Source organism: Neolamprologus brichardi, chromosome 22 (genome assembly GCF_056152115.1).
Source record: "Neolamprologus brichardi isolate AB-2024 chromosome 22, ASM5615211v1, whole genome shotgun sequence".
Lineage (NCBI taxonomy): Eukaryota > Metazoa > Chordata > Actinopteri > Cichliformes > Cichlidae > Neolamprologus > Neolamprologus brichardi.
In genome coordinates, this window is record NC_142124.1 from 8,315,401 (window position 1) to 8,328,742 (window position 13,342).

Here is a 13,342-nt window from a genome sequence, read left to right on the forward strand (position 1 = left end):
GTTCCCTGAGTCATAGGCCATGTCAGGTGCTGAAAATCTGCTATTTTAATCCTGGCAGGGATAAAAATCAAAACTTCCATTATGCGGAACGTGTTTACCTGAAGTTAATGATTTGGTTTACAGAAGAAACAGCTGGAAAGAGTGTAATCAGTCAGTTTGTTCAGTCAGCAAAAATTCTATATTAACTAACTGGATACATATTATTGTTCTAGTGAAACTGGATGTAAAGTTATTACATATCAGCTAACAGACGAAGAGATTTGGATAGTGTTTTTTACTCCAAGGCCTTCTTTTGAAAATGACCAGAGAAAAATTGTGCCAAAACAATAAAACCACTGACAGCTGATGGGAATAACATAAACCATTTACAATGCAGCGATCTGCTGGGAAACCTAAGATTCTGGCTTTCATGTGGATGTTCATTAGACAAGTAAGATAACAGGTAGACTCCTCGATGGCAGTGGGCACAATATGCCCATCTACACCGAAGCAACTACCTAAGAATATGATAAGGAGCTCAGATCATTGACTTAACCTCCAGACTCCCCACTCCCAGTTTAATCCAAGCATCCGTGGAGGCCTCACATTTAAAGGACAGAGCTCAAAAGAGCCACTGCCACCGTGTCTGAGCAAAGTGGATGTTATAGATATGAAACAAAACTAAGAATGAAGTTACCACACTGATGACATACAACTCTACTTAATAAACTCAAAGTAGATATTTATTTCATTGTTAATAATCACTTAAAAGCTGTTTTTTGACATCTTCAAAATGTTTTAGAACCAGGTCTCTGGTACCAGACATCCTGTCTCCATGCCCTCATGGGTTAGAGCTGTGTCCAAGTTTGGCAGATGGTTTTATTGTTGTGGGTGATTCATTGCTAATATAGTTTCCTTTTGAAATCCTTTAAGTTTTATATAAAGAGTCTAAAAGTTATACAAATTACACATTTAATTTAATCCAATCTTTTGAAAAGTTCAGTATATAAACTGAAGGTTTATTCTTTGTTGAAGAATAGAGAACAAGGAGTTGTGTATGGAAACCATCCTCACGCTTCTAACTTCCAGAAGGAGCTGAGTTAATCATAAAGTGGAAGGTTTGCATGTCTGAATCATCACCTGTATCAGTCTTGTGACAGGTAAGAGTCAAATAAGCTGATATTTACAGCTGGTGGTGGCTTCTGCTTCTTTGCTGTGTTTGACTAACTATGACAACAAATTTGGTTATTAAATGGCTGGGAACAGACAGCCACATAACGTCCACTTTGCGTATACCTAGCTTGTATTACCAGAACCTGTTTTTGTAAACATAACATATTTATGCCTTTTCTGAATACATTTACATCCACATTTATTGCAGGGTGGATTTATTTATCTGGACTACCTTTGTGTGGTTGTTTGCATAAATTTTATTTCTTCAGGACACGACCAAGCTGCAGGGTTTAGCATACAGATATGAAATCATCCTTTTCATCAAAATCTTTGCAAGAACATGCTCAACTTTTTGCATTTAGTATTTTATTAATTTGGCGATGAGATGCATATTTATTTGTCCACAAATCTGTGGTAATTGCAAAGTTTCAAGTGATTAGATTTTCTTTTTTTAAAAAAAGGGTGAGGAGATGGACAAAAAGAGATGTTTGAGGTATCAAGATGACTGTGTTGGATGCATAATTGAAAGAAAAATGCTTCTCAACTATAGTTGATGTCTCCATCTTGCTAAATAAAGTTCTCTTTATTTCAGATACAGGCTTTCCTCCACGTTGACTGCGATGCAGTTCAATTCCCAGAAGGTCAAGGTAAGCCACGACCCCTGCTGGGGTCGTACTACCTGCAACCACAAGACTCCACCACCATATCCTCGTACTGCTTGTACACCACATTGTTTCCTGAGTCGATGTAGAGGATGCTGATGGGGCTGAGTTTGGATGGGGCGCAGCAGCTTGGAGGCATGTTGCTAGGGTTCATTGAATTCATCAGAGTCTGGATAATGGCGTGGTTGGTGGGCTCCAGGTGGGAGCGCAGGGGGAAGTCGCACACCCCCTCGCAGTGGTACGCCTCATAGTCCAGCGGGGCGATGATCCAGTCGTCCCAGCCCAGATCTCTGAAGTTCACATGCAGGGGTTTCTTGCTGCACCTGGATTTTGACTTCCTGCCATGTCGCTTCCCATGGCGGGTTTTGGATGCAGCAGTCCTGCGTCTCCTGCTGGCTTTAGTGCCAGGGCCCCTCTCTTTGGGGCTTTTCTCGAGGCCCAGTAAGGCTCTCCCCTCCCTCCTCTCGCTGAAGAGTGTCTGCTTCTTCTTTGACCTGGTGAAGACCACTAAGATGGCCTTCTTCTGCTGAGGCCTCCCATGTCGGTGCAGTCCCAGAAGATGCAGATCCAGCTCCCTCTCAGGATTGTCCAGCACGGCCCTGAGCTCCAGGCAGAAGTGCTTCCCCTGGCTCAGGTGTTGTCGCTCCTTGAATATCTCCCACACGTCCAGCACCTCCCACCTCGGCCTGTGGGAACCCTGCAGGTCCAGTGTTTTGGAGTCGAGCAGCTGCTGGTCGTGGCAGGAGAGGAGCTGGATGTCGACAGGCTCTGTTTCCGACATCCTGAAATTCCCAGACGCTTTGGTGTAAATCCTGAGCTCGGCTCCCAGCACCTCCGCTTTTTCTGAGAGGGTTGAGACATCGAACAGATACTGTTGTCTCCTCAGAGGGGAGAGTGGGAGGTCATCTGTGGAAAGCATTAAAACAGCAGGGTCAGATGCCTTCTCACTGAGATGATCTACATACCACAAAGATGTGGAATCTGACAGATAAATATCCCAAATGCAGTCTGCACTGAATTAAACTGGGAGACAGAGTATGAGTCACAGGTGAACCAGCAATACTACCTACATGCACACACTCACACACCTCCACATACCTTGTCCGCTGTCCACAAAACTTGCAATAGTGTTTGCAGCTTTTGAAGAACGGAAAAAGCTGGCATTGAGACCCAGCTTCTCCGCCGTGGAGAATGTCTTGTAAATAGACAACATGTAGTCATGCGGCTCAATTAAGTCTTTATGTGCTGCTTTGTTGTATCTGTCCTGTGAGGGTCGAGCGTAAAACTCCTTAAAATATTTAGACGCTTCTTGTGAATTAAAAATCTTCGCCGCTTTGCTGCTTTTCGGCGCAGCTGGAGGGAAAATAACGAGAGTCTGGAAACAGGGCATGCCCCACACGAACACAAGAGCCCCGCAAAGAAAAGAGAAGTGATAGAAATCCATCCTCTGCGCTCGTCCTGAGTCTGAGTCGGAGCCTGAGCTGTGGCCGGGGGGGGACCAGAGCTGGACTCTGCATCCGCTCCTGTGTGCAGCAAGTGGCTGCTCCGCAAAGTGCGCACAGCTCGGAGGGACAGGCGGCGCGCAGTTTAAAAAACACAGGAGGCGAGGACACGCCTACATTGTTCTAAAGGCTTAAAGGAGAGGGCAAATTAGGCTGTAAAGATAATTGTTCCTCTGACACCCCCCACCCTCCTCACGGAAAGACAGATGTGCGCTCAAAAGACTATGGTGCATGAAACTGCGCTGACTTTTCTCGCTCTCACCAAACCTGCTTAAATGGAATTTAAATTGATTTGATTTTCAGTTTTAAGCCTGAGTTTTGGAAGTTTCTCTGCAGAACGATTCCTGTAACGTTGCCTCGGTGCATTATTTCTTTAGTGTTTATTGTGGAGTGTAATGCCCTCTAGTGAAGCACAGAGATACTGCTTTGATGCGGAAGACGAAAGGCGCACAGAGGCAACGTCCTTCAGCACCGTGGACAGAGTCTGTGCTCAGCAGATAGAAATAATTATTATAATCCACACATTATTCAGATATCCTCATATTTGAGATTCATGACTAGAATAGACTCTAGAAAGAAAGACACAACTGCGTAACTATACTACACTTTTCTGCATGGTATGAAAAAAAGACGTCACGATGCTGTTCATTATTTCTTTATTTCAGTTTTTTATTAATTTTGGGACATTAAAATTATTTATTCCAACCCCTCCTAAAATGTTCTTAATGGTGGGAATATCCTCAGTAAAAACATTTGTATACACCCGTGGGACTGAAAACACCTGAATTCGAAGATCAAGAGGCGTGGCCCAACGCTTTTGTCCTTATAATTTGTTTACATTGTATCCATCGCGCAAATCTTAGCTCCATTACCTCACTGCTAAATCTTGGCCTTCACTATGGTTTCATGTTTATTGAAGCAGTTAAAATAATAATTTCCAAGTGATTTGATTTTGTATTTGTTTTTGGATCTGCTGATTTCCCAAAGGTGCTGCTTGTAACACTCCATGTAAAGAATCGTGGCAAAAGCCAATGTTCGTGAAAATTTGGACTCCATATACCTTTCTTTCCCCTCCAATCACATTCTCTTTGAGTAGATATAGGCTCCGTTTCAGTATGTTGCCTACAGCGCTGCAGTCTGGTCTTTTAATATTATGTTTTGGTATTTTTTTTTCTTTTAACAGTGCAAAGCCTCTATCCACTTTGCTGCCAGGGCAGACCAACGAGCTTTGTTTTTTAAAGCCCCAAAAACATGAGAAAAAAACAAGTCAAGAGACAGTGACGCAATAAAGATTCACTTAAAGATAAAAAACACGATTTATTGAAAAGAAAGTGTAGTTTCAAACAATCATTAACATGCAGAAAACTGCAAAATTTCTAGTTTTCCTTCAGCTGTTTGCAGTTTCAATTTCACTGCTGCACTTTTTAAAAGTAGAGGTAATCTATTTGGACCTCACACCCATATTAAATCTTACACAAAACACAATGAAAGAACCCAAAAACTAACAGAAATTAACATCTAATGCACAAAATCATTCAAAAAAAGCTTTACTTTTACCTCATGAAATAGTAAAAATAATTATTTGTTGTTGTATTCTTCATAAATCCCTTTTACCTGAGAAGATTTTTGTTCTAATGGATATTGATTTGAAGGCTATAAGCAATGGAAAAATATACCACTTGCAATAAACTTTCAACAAGAGGTTAGTTTTTGTCCTTCATGTTAACGTGACTTTACATTATCCTTCATAAAGCGGGCTGAGCTCTTCTAACCTATGGGGACAGCATCGGAGCAGCAGGCCACGGTGTAGATAACACTAGCCAGGCACAGAGCGCCAGCAGAAGCAGTGGTGCCAGAGCCGAAGATGCTGTCGTCGGTGACCTGACCAGTGGTCGTGGTAGGTGTCGGCTCTGTAATGTTGCTGCTGGTCGTCGGGATCTGGGTGGTGGGAGTGTTCTTAATGGAGAAGGCTCTTGATGTGGTGCCCCAGTCCTTCAAAGTGAAGACCATTGTCAGGTTCTCACCTGCAGATGAAGAACAGATACTTATACGCCTAATCGGATCAGTTTCTGCTTTCATAAATAATGCTTGATATTTATTTTATGCACATATTGGTTTCGTAATTTTTTTTTTATCATGCTCTGGATGAATGCACTGCACCAGCTGTTTTCAATCTGCCAGTTTTCAAACGTTATTTAGGTTCAGGTGAGGATGTGTGAACGCACCGCTGTTAACAATGGACAGGTCGCTGAAGTTGGCCCAGCAGGTTCTGAACAGGATGGTTGTGTTTCCTTCAAGCCCACCAACGCTGTTTCCACCGGAGTCCTTCAGGCTGGCTGTAACCATGAGAGTCGTCACTCCCACGGAGACGCAGTTTCCCTGCAGACATTAACAAAGGTCAGTGTGAATGGACACACACACACACAAGGGACGAATATAGAAAACAGACTTAAGCCTTGATTATATTCCATTGTGGACACAAACAGCTCGAGACCCAATGGCTAAGAGGGTCATTCCTGTTATACGTATTCAACTTATTCAAAGTCTGCTGGAAATGTGCCACCTATGGTGCAGGGGTAGCTAGTGCACCGTGACGTAAACTTCCCCCAAACAAGGCAGTGTGGTCATAAAAACATGCAGGCACATCGACGTTCGCATAGACCGTTGTGCTCACTGTCTGATGAAATTTATAAATAATGACTGCCATTAAAGAAAGTCCAGATTATCCACTCAGGTAAAATTGTTGATTTTCACGCATAAATGTCCCAAAAATGTTCCTTATTTTTACTCTAATAATTCATTCGAGTCCACTCCACACTTACAGTGAATGATAGCTAAGTCTAGACAACAAATTTTATATTGGATTGAGGAAAAACAAAAGAATCATGGTAACTTTGAGAAATGTACATTTCTAGAATACCAGATGAGTCATACTCAGTCCTACTAAAACGATCCTAAATATAAAATAATCCAACCCTGGTCCAGATAAGGTGTGAGAAATATGCAGTGTTTATATGGATTGGGTCGCTGAGTTAGTAATGAATGAGTTCATACTGAATGAAAGGTAGAAAGGGATGAACTGGTTGAAATGAAAGATCATCTAATAATACAAAAATTAGATAAACCAACGCTGCCCTCACATCCTTCCCAAAACATCAGCTTTAACACTGGCTGTGCGGTAAAACATCTCGAGCTGCCTCACCTCTGCATCCACAGCCATCAGACTGGGCTGCTGGTAAAGAGGACCCACAAACTCCCCGGCTATCGGCTCCTCGATCAGCAGCAGGCGGTCCACGCCGGACACGTAATTCACGGTAGGTTCCTCTCTCGTTACTTCCTCTGTCGCCACCTGAGGTTAAAAGGAGGAAATCACCATGTACATATGAGACATTTCATCACACACGTAATGTAGTTTTATCATCTTAATATCGAAACAGCTGTTATAGTGTCTACAGAGCAGATGTTATTCTGCTTCACCTCATTCCAGCTGGGGTCTGAGGATGGAGGAGGGGGTGGGACCATGCCAATGGAGGAGACGTTAAAACCGATGGACTGACTGAGGTTTCCGGTCACTGCTGCCTGACCCAGTTCATCAGCGATGTTCTTCAGCAGTGTAAAGTCCTCGTCATCTGAGACTACACAGGCAGGAAAGATGATGATTAACTGGACAGATTAGACCCTAATGAGCAATAACGTGACACTTTTCCTTCTTCCTAACCGTTGGTGCTGTTTGTGGTTTGCTGGACAGGAGGCTTTTTGATCTCCACCTCCACCGTCAGGCCCGTGGATCTCTTCCTGCGACGCGCGCCTCCGTTCTCCCTGATGATCTTGGAGATGCGGATCATGTTGGGAGGAACTTTGAGGAACAAGGCGAGGTTCTGGACCAGGCTGCTGCCATAGAACTCCTCCTCGGTCATTGCGGGGAACCCGAAGGCGATGATGAGAACCGGGGAAGTACGGATCTCCACTGGTTGAGAGCCTCTCAGCACGACCTTCAGCATCTTATAGTCCTGGTCAAAGTAGTTGGTGCCCACAGTGGCATTTAGCTCGGGGACGTACTGACCTGGAGTGATTATACACAGAAAATCTTAGATCATCATCTTCAGATATAATTCATACATGACAAAGACAGGTCCTTGTAACATTTCCTGTTGATTTGATTAATATTTGTGGTGATTATTTGCATAAGATGAGAAATTAAGAATGCAGATACTAAGACAAAAGGTAAAAAAAGATGTATTCATGTAAAGCATAAAAGGGTGGAAAACCACATTTAACAAAACAAACATAAAGGGCTACGTGACATTAGCCCGCCATCTTTTATAAAAATGGCTGGCGTCCACTAGATTCTGAAAGACGTTTTAGAGCCAGTTGATGAACCTGATGTACCTTTCTCTTCTCTCCGCTGGACATTGTTGGGGAAAACATGGTACAGAAAAACTTGTTAGAATACTCACATTACTTCTTTGTTGTAGAGAATCAAGTTATTTAGTTACTTTAGTTACCAAGTCAAACCTTGATCAGGGTTTGGGATCATAGTTTGTTTGTTTTTTTGTTGTTGGGGTTTTCTTTGCATTAATATTTGGGTTCTCAGATGGGTTTCATTGTTTTCATTTTGACTTTTATTTTGGTTCCTGTCTTTATAGTTATTTTCTTTATTCTTTTATGAAGCAGGTATTTCCTGGTCGCTTTTTTTAACAAATATATTCTCAGTTTTAGTTATTGCTACTTTTTCAAGTCTAGTTTTAGCTTGTGTGCACCTTATATTTACTTCCATCCTCCCTCCCCCGTGTTCCTTGTATGTTGTGAAGTCTCCACATCTGTGTCCTGTGTTTCACTGTCACACAATTTTCTGTTTTATTTTGGTAATCATTTTTCTCCTGTGTCTTGTATTTTGTGTTTGCCTTTGTTGTTACCTTTAGATTCCACTGTTAATTTATGTTTTGGAATTTGTTGGACTTTTACCTCCTACTTAGTAAAGGTTGCTTTGTGAGTCCAGCATTTGAGTCCTTTTGATCAGCCGTGATGCTAGTCGACACATGATATCTTTGTGTAAACATTTAGTACCTGCAAGTATCGGTCTCTTCAAGATGTAGTCAGTGTTACCAGCATTCCACTCAGCATTAGTGGGAGCGATCAGTTGATTATTGACATACACATCCAGACGCTGAGGGTTGGAATAAAACACTGACACCACGATGCTCTGCACAAATGTAACAACAAAAAGACACTTAGTTACTGAATGTAGATTGATCTGAAGACATCTGGTTTGTATTTGTGGGCCTTTTTTTAATGATTTATCTCAGGAGTGCCTTTTGAAAGTTTTACTCCTTAAAAACAATGAATACATTCAGAACAGCATTTTTGAAAATGTGGCCTGACCTCAGATGGATTAGAGTTGAGCATCATGAGGCGAAGCTTTTGCGGGCTGACGCTCGTGAAGTAAACGTCAAAGGAGTGACCAGTGGCTACGATACTGTGGAAGAGGGAAAGTCTCCTCTGGCAGGTGTAGCCAGAACACCAACCGTGATCCTGAGGACCTGGACACAAACACACAAAACAGAGTTTTAAACTCATTCTGCTGTTTTTGAACAGACCGTCAGCACCCAAGTATATGATGGAAAACTTTTCCTTATCCTACCGTTGATCAGATCCACGTAGCCGTCTCCAACCACAGCGACGGGGGACAGACGTCTGGTCTCCGTGTCAGCGTCGAGACTTTCAATCACCAACATCCTGTAGTTCAGGCCGAAGCACTTGTAGCTCTGCCAGGAACTCATGTAGGTGCATGTTCTCCTGATCACACCTACGCACAGATTTTTAACTAGATATATAACACTTTCCAGGAAAACTCATGACCACCGCAGAACACTAAATTTACCCATTAAGCAATAAACCAAAGTAAGAAATAAGACAGGAAATATCAGACACTAAGGTATCTGGCTGGAAAAATGTATTCATTAACTGATAAGATATCATTTTAAACTGAGTTCAGTAGCTTGAACTTAAAGAAATAGAGCCTGATTGTTGTAAATCAACGGAAATAATAAACATTTACCAGACACACTATTGTATCTCTTCCACCAAGCTCTAGTTACCTTTGTTTGGAGCAATCTGGTTCACCGGGATTCGGCTGCCATTGAGGGCTGTCAGCATAACTTTGGGGATGCGATAGTCGCCCAGCCCCCTCCTGGGATCTCCTCCCCACTCATACTCGGATTGCGGCACCACAGCGCCCACTGCCCCTAGGAACGACCCATCCAAGTCATTCAACAAGCTCTTCTTCTTCGCGTCACAGTCCATGTCCACACAGTCAGCAGGGTTTACTTTACTGGGGCACAAAAACATTAGATTTTACTTGATCAAAAGCTTGAATAAAAAAAAGAAAAAAAGCATTTAAAAAGGTTTTACAGCTTAAATTCTAAAATGAAGCAGCAGCAATTAAAATGTAAGATGCCTGTAGAGTGCACAAGGTTAAGTTGGCATCACAATCACGATTCCTGTGCCGCCAAGTTGACCTTTTTTTGTGAATAGTTGAATACCACATTTTCCATAAAATACATCAACAAATACCCAGCTTAAAAGGTCAAAGCTTTTCACGCATTTTCACACAAGTTGTTGCGGAAAATCTGCATCATTATGTCAAAGAGTGGAGGTTATTGGTGGTGATGTCACAGTCATGTGATTGTAGTTTTGTTTAACATCAGCACTTCACTTCTACACTTTGAAAACCATGCAAGCGCTGTCAGTTTGTGAAGATTACCTTGTTGAATAAAAGGTTCATTTTTGCCAGCTGACTTACAAAACATGTCTTCACCATGTGAAAAACACATTTTTACAAGTTATTGCCTTTTATTTTTTTTAGGTTTCTGATATAAACAGATTTCTAATCAAAGCCTTAGCCCTCCTGACATCTGTTAGCATGGAGTGACTTACCCCAAATCAGGTCTGTGAATAAACACTTTGGCCTCGTCTGTGCTGTTGATCATCTTAATGCCTGAAATCTGCACCGGGTGCTGCAGGTCTTCATTCAGTGGGTTTGTGATGAACATGACGTTTGCCTCAGAAGAGCAGACATTTCTGAAGTTGACAAATGTTGTGTCTACAAAGAAAGCCAGCGCAATCAGGAGCAGTGTTGGTCAAGTTACTTGAAAAAAGTAATCAGTAACTAATTACTGATTACTACCCCCCAAAAGTAATCCCGTTACTTTACTGATTACTTATTTTCAAAAGTAATTAATTACTTAGTTTCTTTTTAAAAACACGATTTACAACCTGAATAGGTGATAAAGCGATAGATCTTTCAGCCCAATTCTACTTTTTCTACATAATCCATCATACAAAATGTAATCAAATGGAAAAGTTTCTTTTTAAAACTTGTTTTATTAGTTTTAATCTTTTAACTTTATGTATCAAGCAAAAATTTAATTATATGCACCATTCTCTGACTGGAAGAAATTTGTTTAACATTTAAACCTATTTTCTGCACATTCCAGCACATAAAATAATAATTTTTGTGTGTGTTTACACTCACTCTTTCAAATAGATGCAAGTAAAACACAGCAGAAAATAAATAAAGTCAAAGACTAGCGGTCCTTTTGCTCTATTTTCACCTGTAAAGCAGGAGTTGGGTAGGCGGAGGTTTACCCTGGTGCAGGTGTGCCACAGCGGTCAGTGGAAGAATCCGCGAGTTTCTCTGTGAATTTCCCATTACGTCGTAGCGCACTCGGTGCTTGCTCGGAAGTTTAGGGGTTTTTTTCGCTGTAAAAAGAAGTTTTCTTCCCACGCACAACGGACACTAATGTTTTTGTCACTTTTTATGGAATCAAACTTAAAGTAAGGTCAGTACTTCCACGCTTTAAACGCTGCACGCTCATACTCTCTGGCACTCGATATATTATCCATTGTTGATCTGCACACAGCTGTTGTCACGAACGTCGCACTCGCTTACGTCACTGTCATGAGACATTCTTGCAAAAAAATCACGGTTTTAGTAACGCAGTAACGCTGCGTTCCTACAGGAAAGTAACGGTAATCTAATGACCGTTTTTGCAATAGTAATCCCTTACTTTACTCGTTACTTGAAAAAAGTAATCGGATTACAGTAACGCGCCCATCTCTGTTCAGGAGTTAGAAGCATGTTTACTGGGAAAAAGCTCCCAAGCATCATTTCAAAAAGTCAGTTTGTTTCCAAATCTCAGAGGCTGAACCAACCTTTGACTGTCATCAGCCCTTTAATAGAGTTGTAGTTCATGTTTACATGATGAGCCTTAGCTGGTGCACGGTTGTGGGCAGACTGGAAATTTGGCCAGCAGATTCCAGATCTGCCACCTGTACACAATGAAAACAGAAACATCAGTTAAAGAGGTTTGTTAGCATTTGCATGTATACGTTGTTCAGGTTTTACTTTTTTTATTCTTAAATTGACAAAATCTGTATCTAAGAGTTTCAGTTTAACTCTACCTTGGATAGGTCTGGGAGCCCGATGGTCTGAAGTGGTGGCCAAATTAAAGTCGATGTTTGGCAAAGTGTCTGAGCAGTTGAAGCTCGGGCTGCTGCCAACAATCAAGGAATTCTGGAGAAACAGGGATTTGTGTTAAATCCTTTGGCAAAGACAAAGCTCCCACAGAAGAACAACAATCAGTTAATCAAAATAAAGCATCTCACCTGAATTAGCACTGTTTTATTGGCAAATCCATGGGAGAGAGAAGGGGGACCATAGATCATAGGCATGATTCCCATGCCGTTGTCCACCAGGGTCACGTTGGAAACCATGACATTCATGATGGTCTGTGACAGGGAGAGGAAGGATCTACTATATCTTTATTTTCAGACAAAGCATGGACCCTTTTAAAGTGAACACATATTAGGTTTGTTACATATTGCCTGAACAAATTCCTCAAACAGGCTTTTGTCAGCTTATACTTCTAATGCTAAAGCTGCTTTCTGGAAAGGCAACTGGAGCGTTGTGAAAATTATGGCAAAAAGCTATTTGATGCAGTAAAATATGACCAAATGTACGTGCATGATCCAACATAGCCTGTTTTTCTTCTCATTAAATGCCCAGATTTTTTCTTTCCTTTTGTTACCCTCAGGTTATTTACCCTGTTTTGGGTGAACCTGGCTGATTGTTCAAGTGTAGGAAGCAGAGACTTGGTTTTTAATACCTGGAAGTAGATGCCGTAGTCAAAGCTCCTCCAGACAAAGAAACCCTGGATGTGGGAGCAACCAGGCAAACCGTCATTGTTCAGATAGACCCCGAACAGACCGCCGTGAGCCTCGTTATGAATCCAAGCCTCATTATCATTTATATAACCTGCACAAGCAGAAGTTCTGTAATTTACTGTTCTGGAAGAGGAAGAAATTTGCACCAGCACCGGACATATAGCCTGTCACTATTGATTAAAGTCATCTATGTCACCTGGGCATGGTTCGCCATCAATGCGATACGCCACTCTCTCATAACCCGCCACAATGTTGTGCTGCAGCACGATGTTTGTCCCCTCGCTAACCTGACATATGTTTAAAAGAAAAAAGAAGAGACCAGATGATTATTATAAACAAACATGACTTACGTTTAAGTGGTTGATATATATTCCTATTCCTTGGATATTCCTAGAAAACAAACCTCAATGGCAGCATTCCAGTTAAAGTTGAAAGGCTCCTCTCTGTCTTGGTACGATCCAGGCCACAGTGTCATCATCACCAAGTTCCTCCTCAGTTTCACCTTATTTCCCCAAATTCTGATGCCTGCAAACACAAAAAGAAACACAGAAGAAGAGAAATTGAAATCAAATTTATAACCATTTTGCCTTCATGAGAGACAGACAGCACAGTGTTTACCTTCTCCGACAGTGTGGTGGATGATGTTATCATCAACATTAAGGCCGTCTGTTCCAAAAACGCCGACTGCCGGAGAGAAGCCGTCGTGGAAAGCGCAGCCCCGAATGTATGACTCTTTTTCTGTCACCTTTCACCACAGAAAAAACCCCCCAACAGATTTAACAGATACTTTCTTCTCATTAA

General features: G+C 41.7%; 2 protein-coding genes across 3 annotated transcripts in view; both read right to left on the reverse strand.

The window, feature by feature from the left end:
- Nucleotides 1–1,032: 1,032 nt before the first annotated feature.
- gdf6b (growth differentiation factor 6b) lies at nucleotides 1,033–3,352 on the reverse strand. Its single transcript, XM_035909341.2, has 2 exons — nucleotides 2,913–3,352; nucleotides 1,033–2,720 (listed from the first exon to the last, which is right to left on the reverse strand). Exons 1-2 carry the CDS (start codon nucleotides 3,256–3,258, stop codon nucleotides 1,828–1,830), a joined length of 1,239 nt encoding a protein of 412 aa, XP_035765234.1. The 5' UTR covers nucleotides 3,259–3,352; the 3' UTR covers nucleotides 1,033–1,827.
- Nucleotides 3,353–4,655: 1,303 nt separating this feature from the next.
- Nucleotides 4,656–13,342, reverse strand: part of pkhd1l1.1 (PKHD1 like 1, tandem duplicate 1) — a 48,846-nt gene continuing 40,159 nt past the window's right edge. The window contains exons 60-76 of one of the 2 annotated variants that reach the window (XM_087835184.1): nucleotides 13,160–13,286; nucleotides 12,945–13,066; nucleotides 12,738–12,828; nucleotides 12,484–12,632; nucleotides 11,984–12,106; nucleotides 11,780–11,891; nucleotides 11,531–11,647; nucleotides 10,253–10,418; nucleotides 9,415–9,647; nucleotides 8,958–9,122; nucleotides 8,699–8,856; nucleotides 8,384–8,519; nucleotides 7,035–7,379; nucleotides 6,794–6,945; nucleotides 6,519–6,665; nucleotides 5,542–5,695; nucleotides 4,656–5,340 (exon numbers count right to left, since the gene is read on the reverse strand). In XM_087835184.1, coding sequence (XP_087691310.1) covers nucleotides 5,084–5,340; nucleotides 5,542–5,695; nucleotides 6,519–6,665; nucleotides 6,794–6,945; nucleotides 7,035–7,379; nucleotides 8,384–8,519; nucleotides 8,699–8,856; nucleotides 8,958–9,122; nucleotides 9,415–9,647; nucleotides 10,253–10,418; nucleotides 11,531–11,647; nucleotides 11,780–11,891; nucleotides 11,984–12,106; nucleotides 12,484–12,632; nucleotides 12,738–12,828; nucleotides 12,945–13,066; nucleotides 13,160–13,286 — 2,754 coding nt within the window. In that variant the 3' untranslated portion in view covers nucleotides 4,656–5,083. Of the gene's footprint in view, nucleotides 5,341–5,541; nucleotides 5,696–6,518; nucleotides 6,666–6,793; nucleotides 6,952–7,034; nucleotides 7,380–8,383; nucleotides 8,520–8,698; nucleotides 8,857–8,957; nucleotides 9,123–9,414; nucleotides 9,648–10,252; nucleotides 10,419–11,530; nucleotides 11,648–11,779; nucleotides 11,892–11,983; nucleotides 12,107–12,483; nucleotides 12,633–12,737; nucleotides 12,829–12,944; nucleotides 13,067–13,159; nucleotides 13,287–13,342 lie in introns of both variants that reach the window. The other variant, XM_087835183.1, reaches the window with a different exon arrangement.

Coding starts and splice junctions, on each gene's coding strand:
- gdf6b (XM_035909341.2), bottom strand. CDS start 3,258: ATGGATTTCTATCACTTCTCTTTTCTTTGCGGGGCTCTTGTGTTCGTG. Junction 2,721..2,912: donor TTTTGTGGACAGCGGACAAG/GTATGTGGAGGT, acceptor TGCTTTCCACAG/ATGACCTCCCACTCTCCCCT.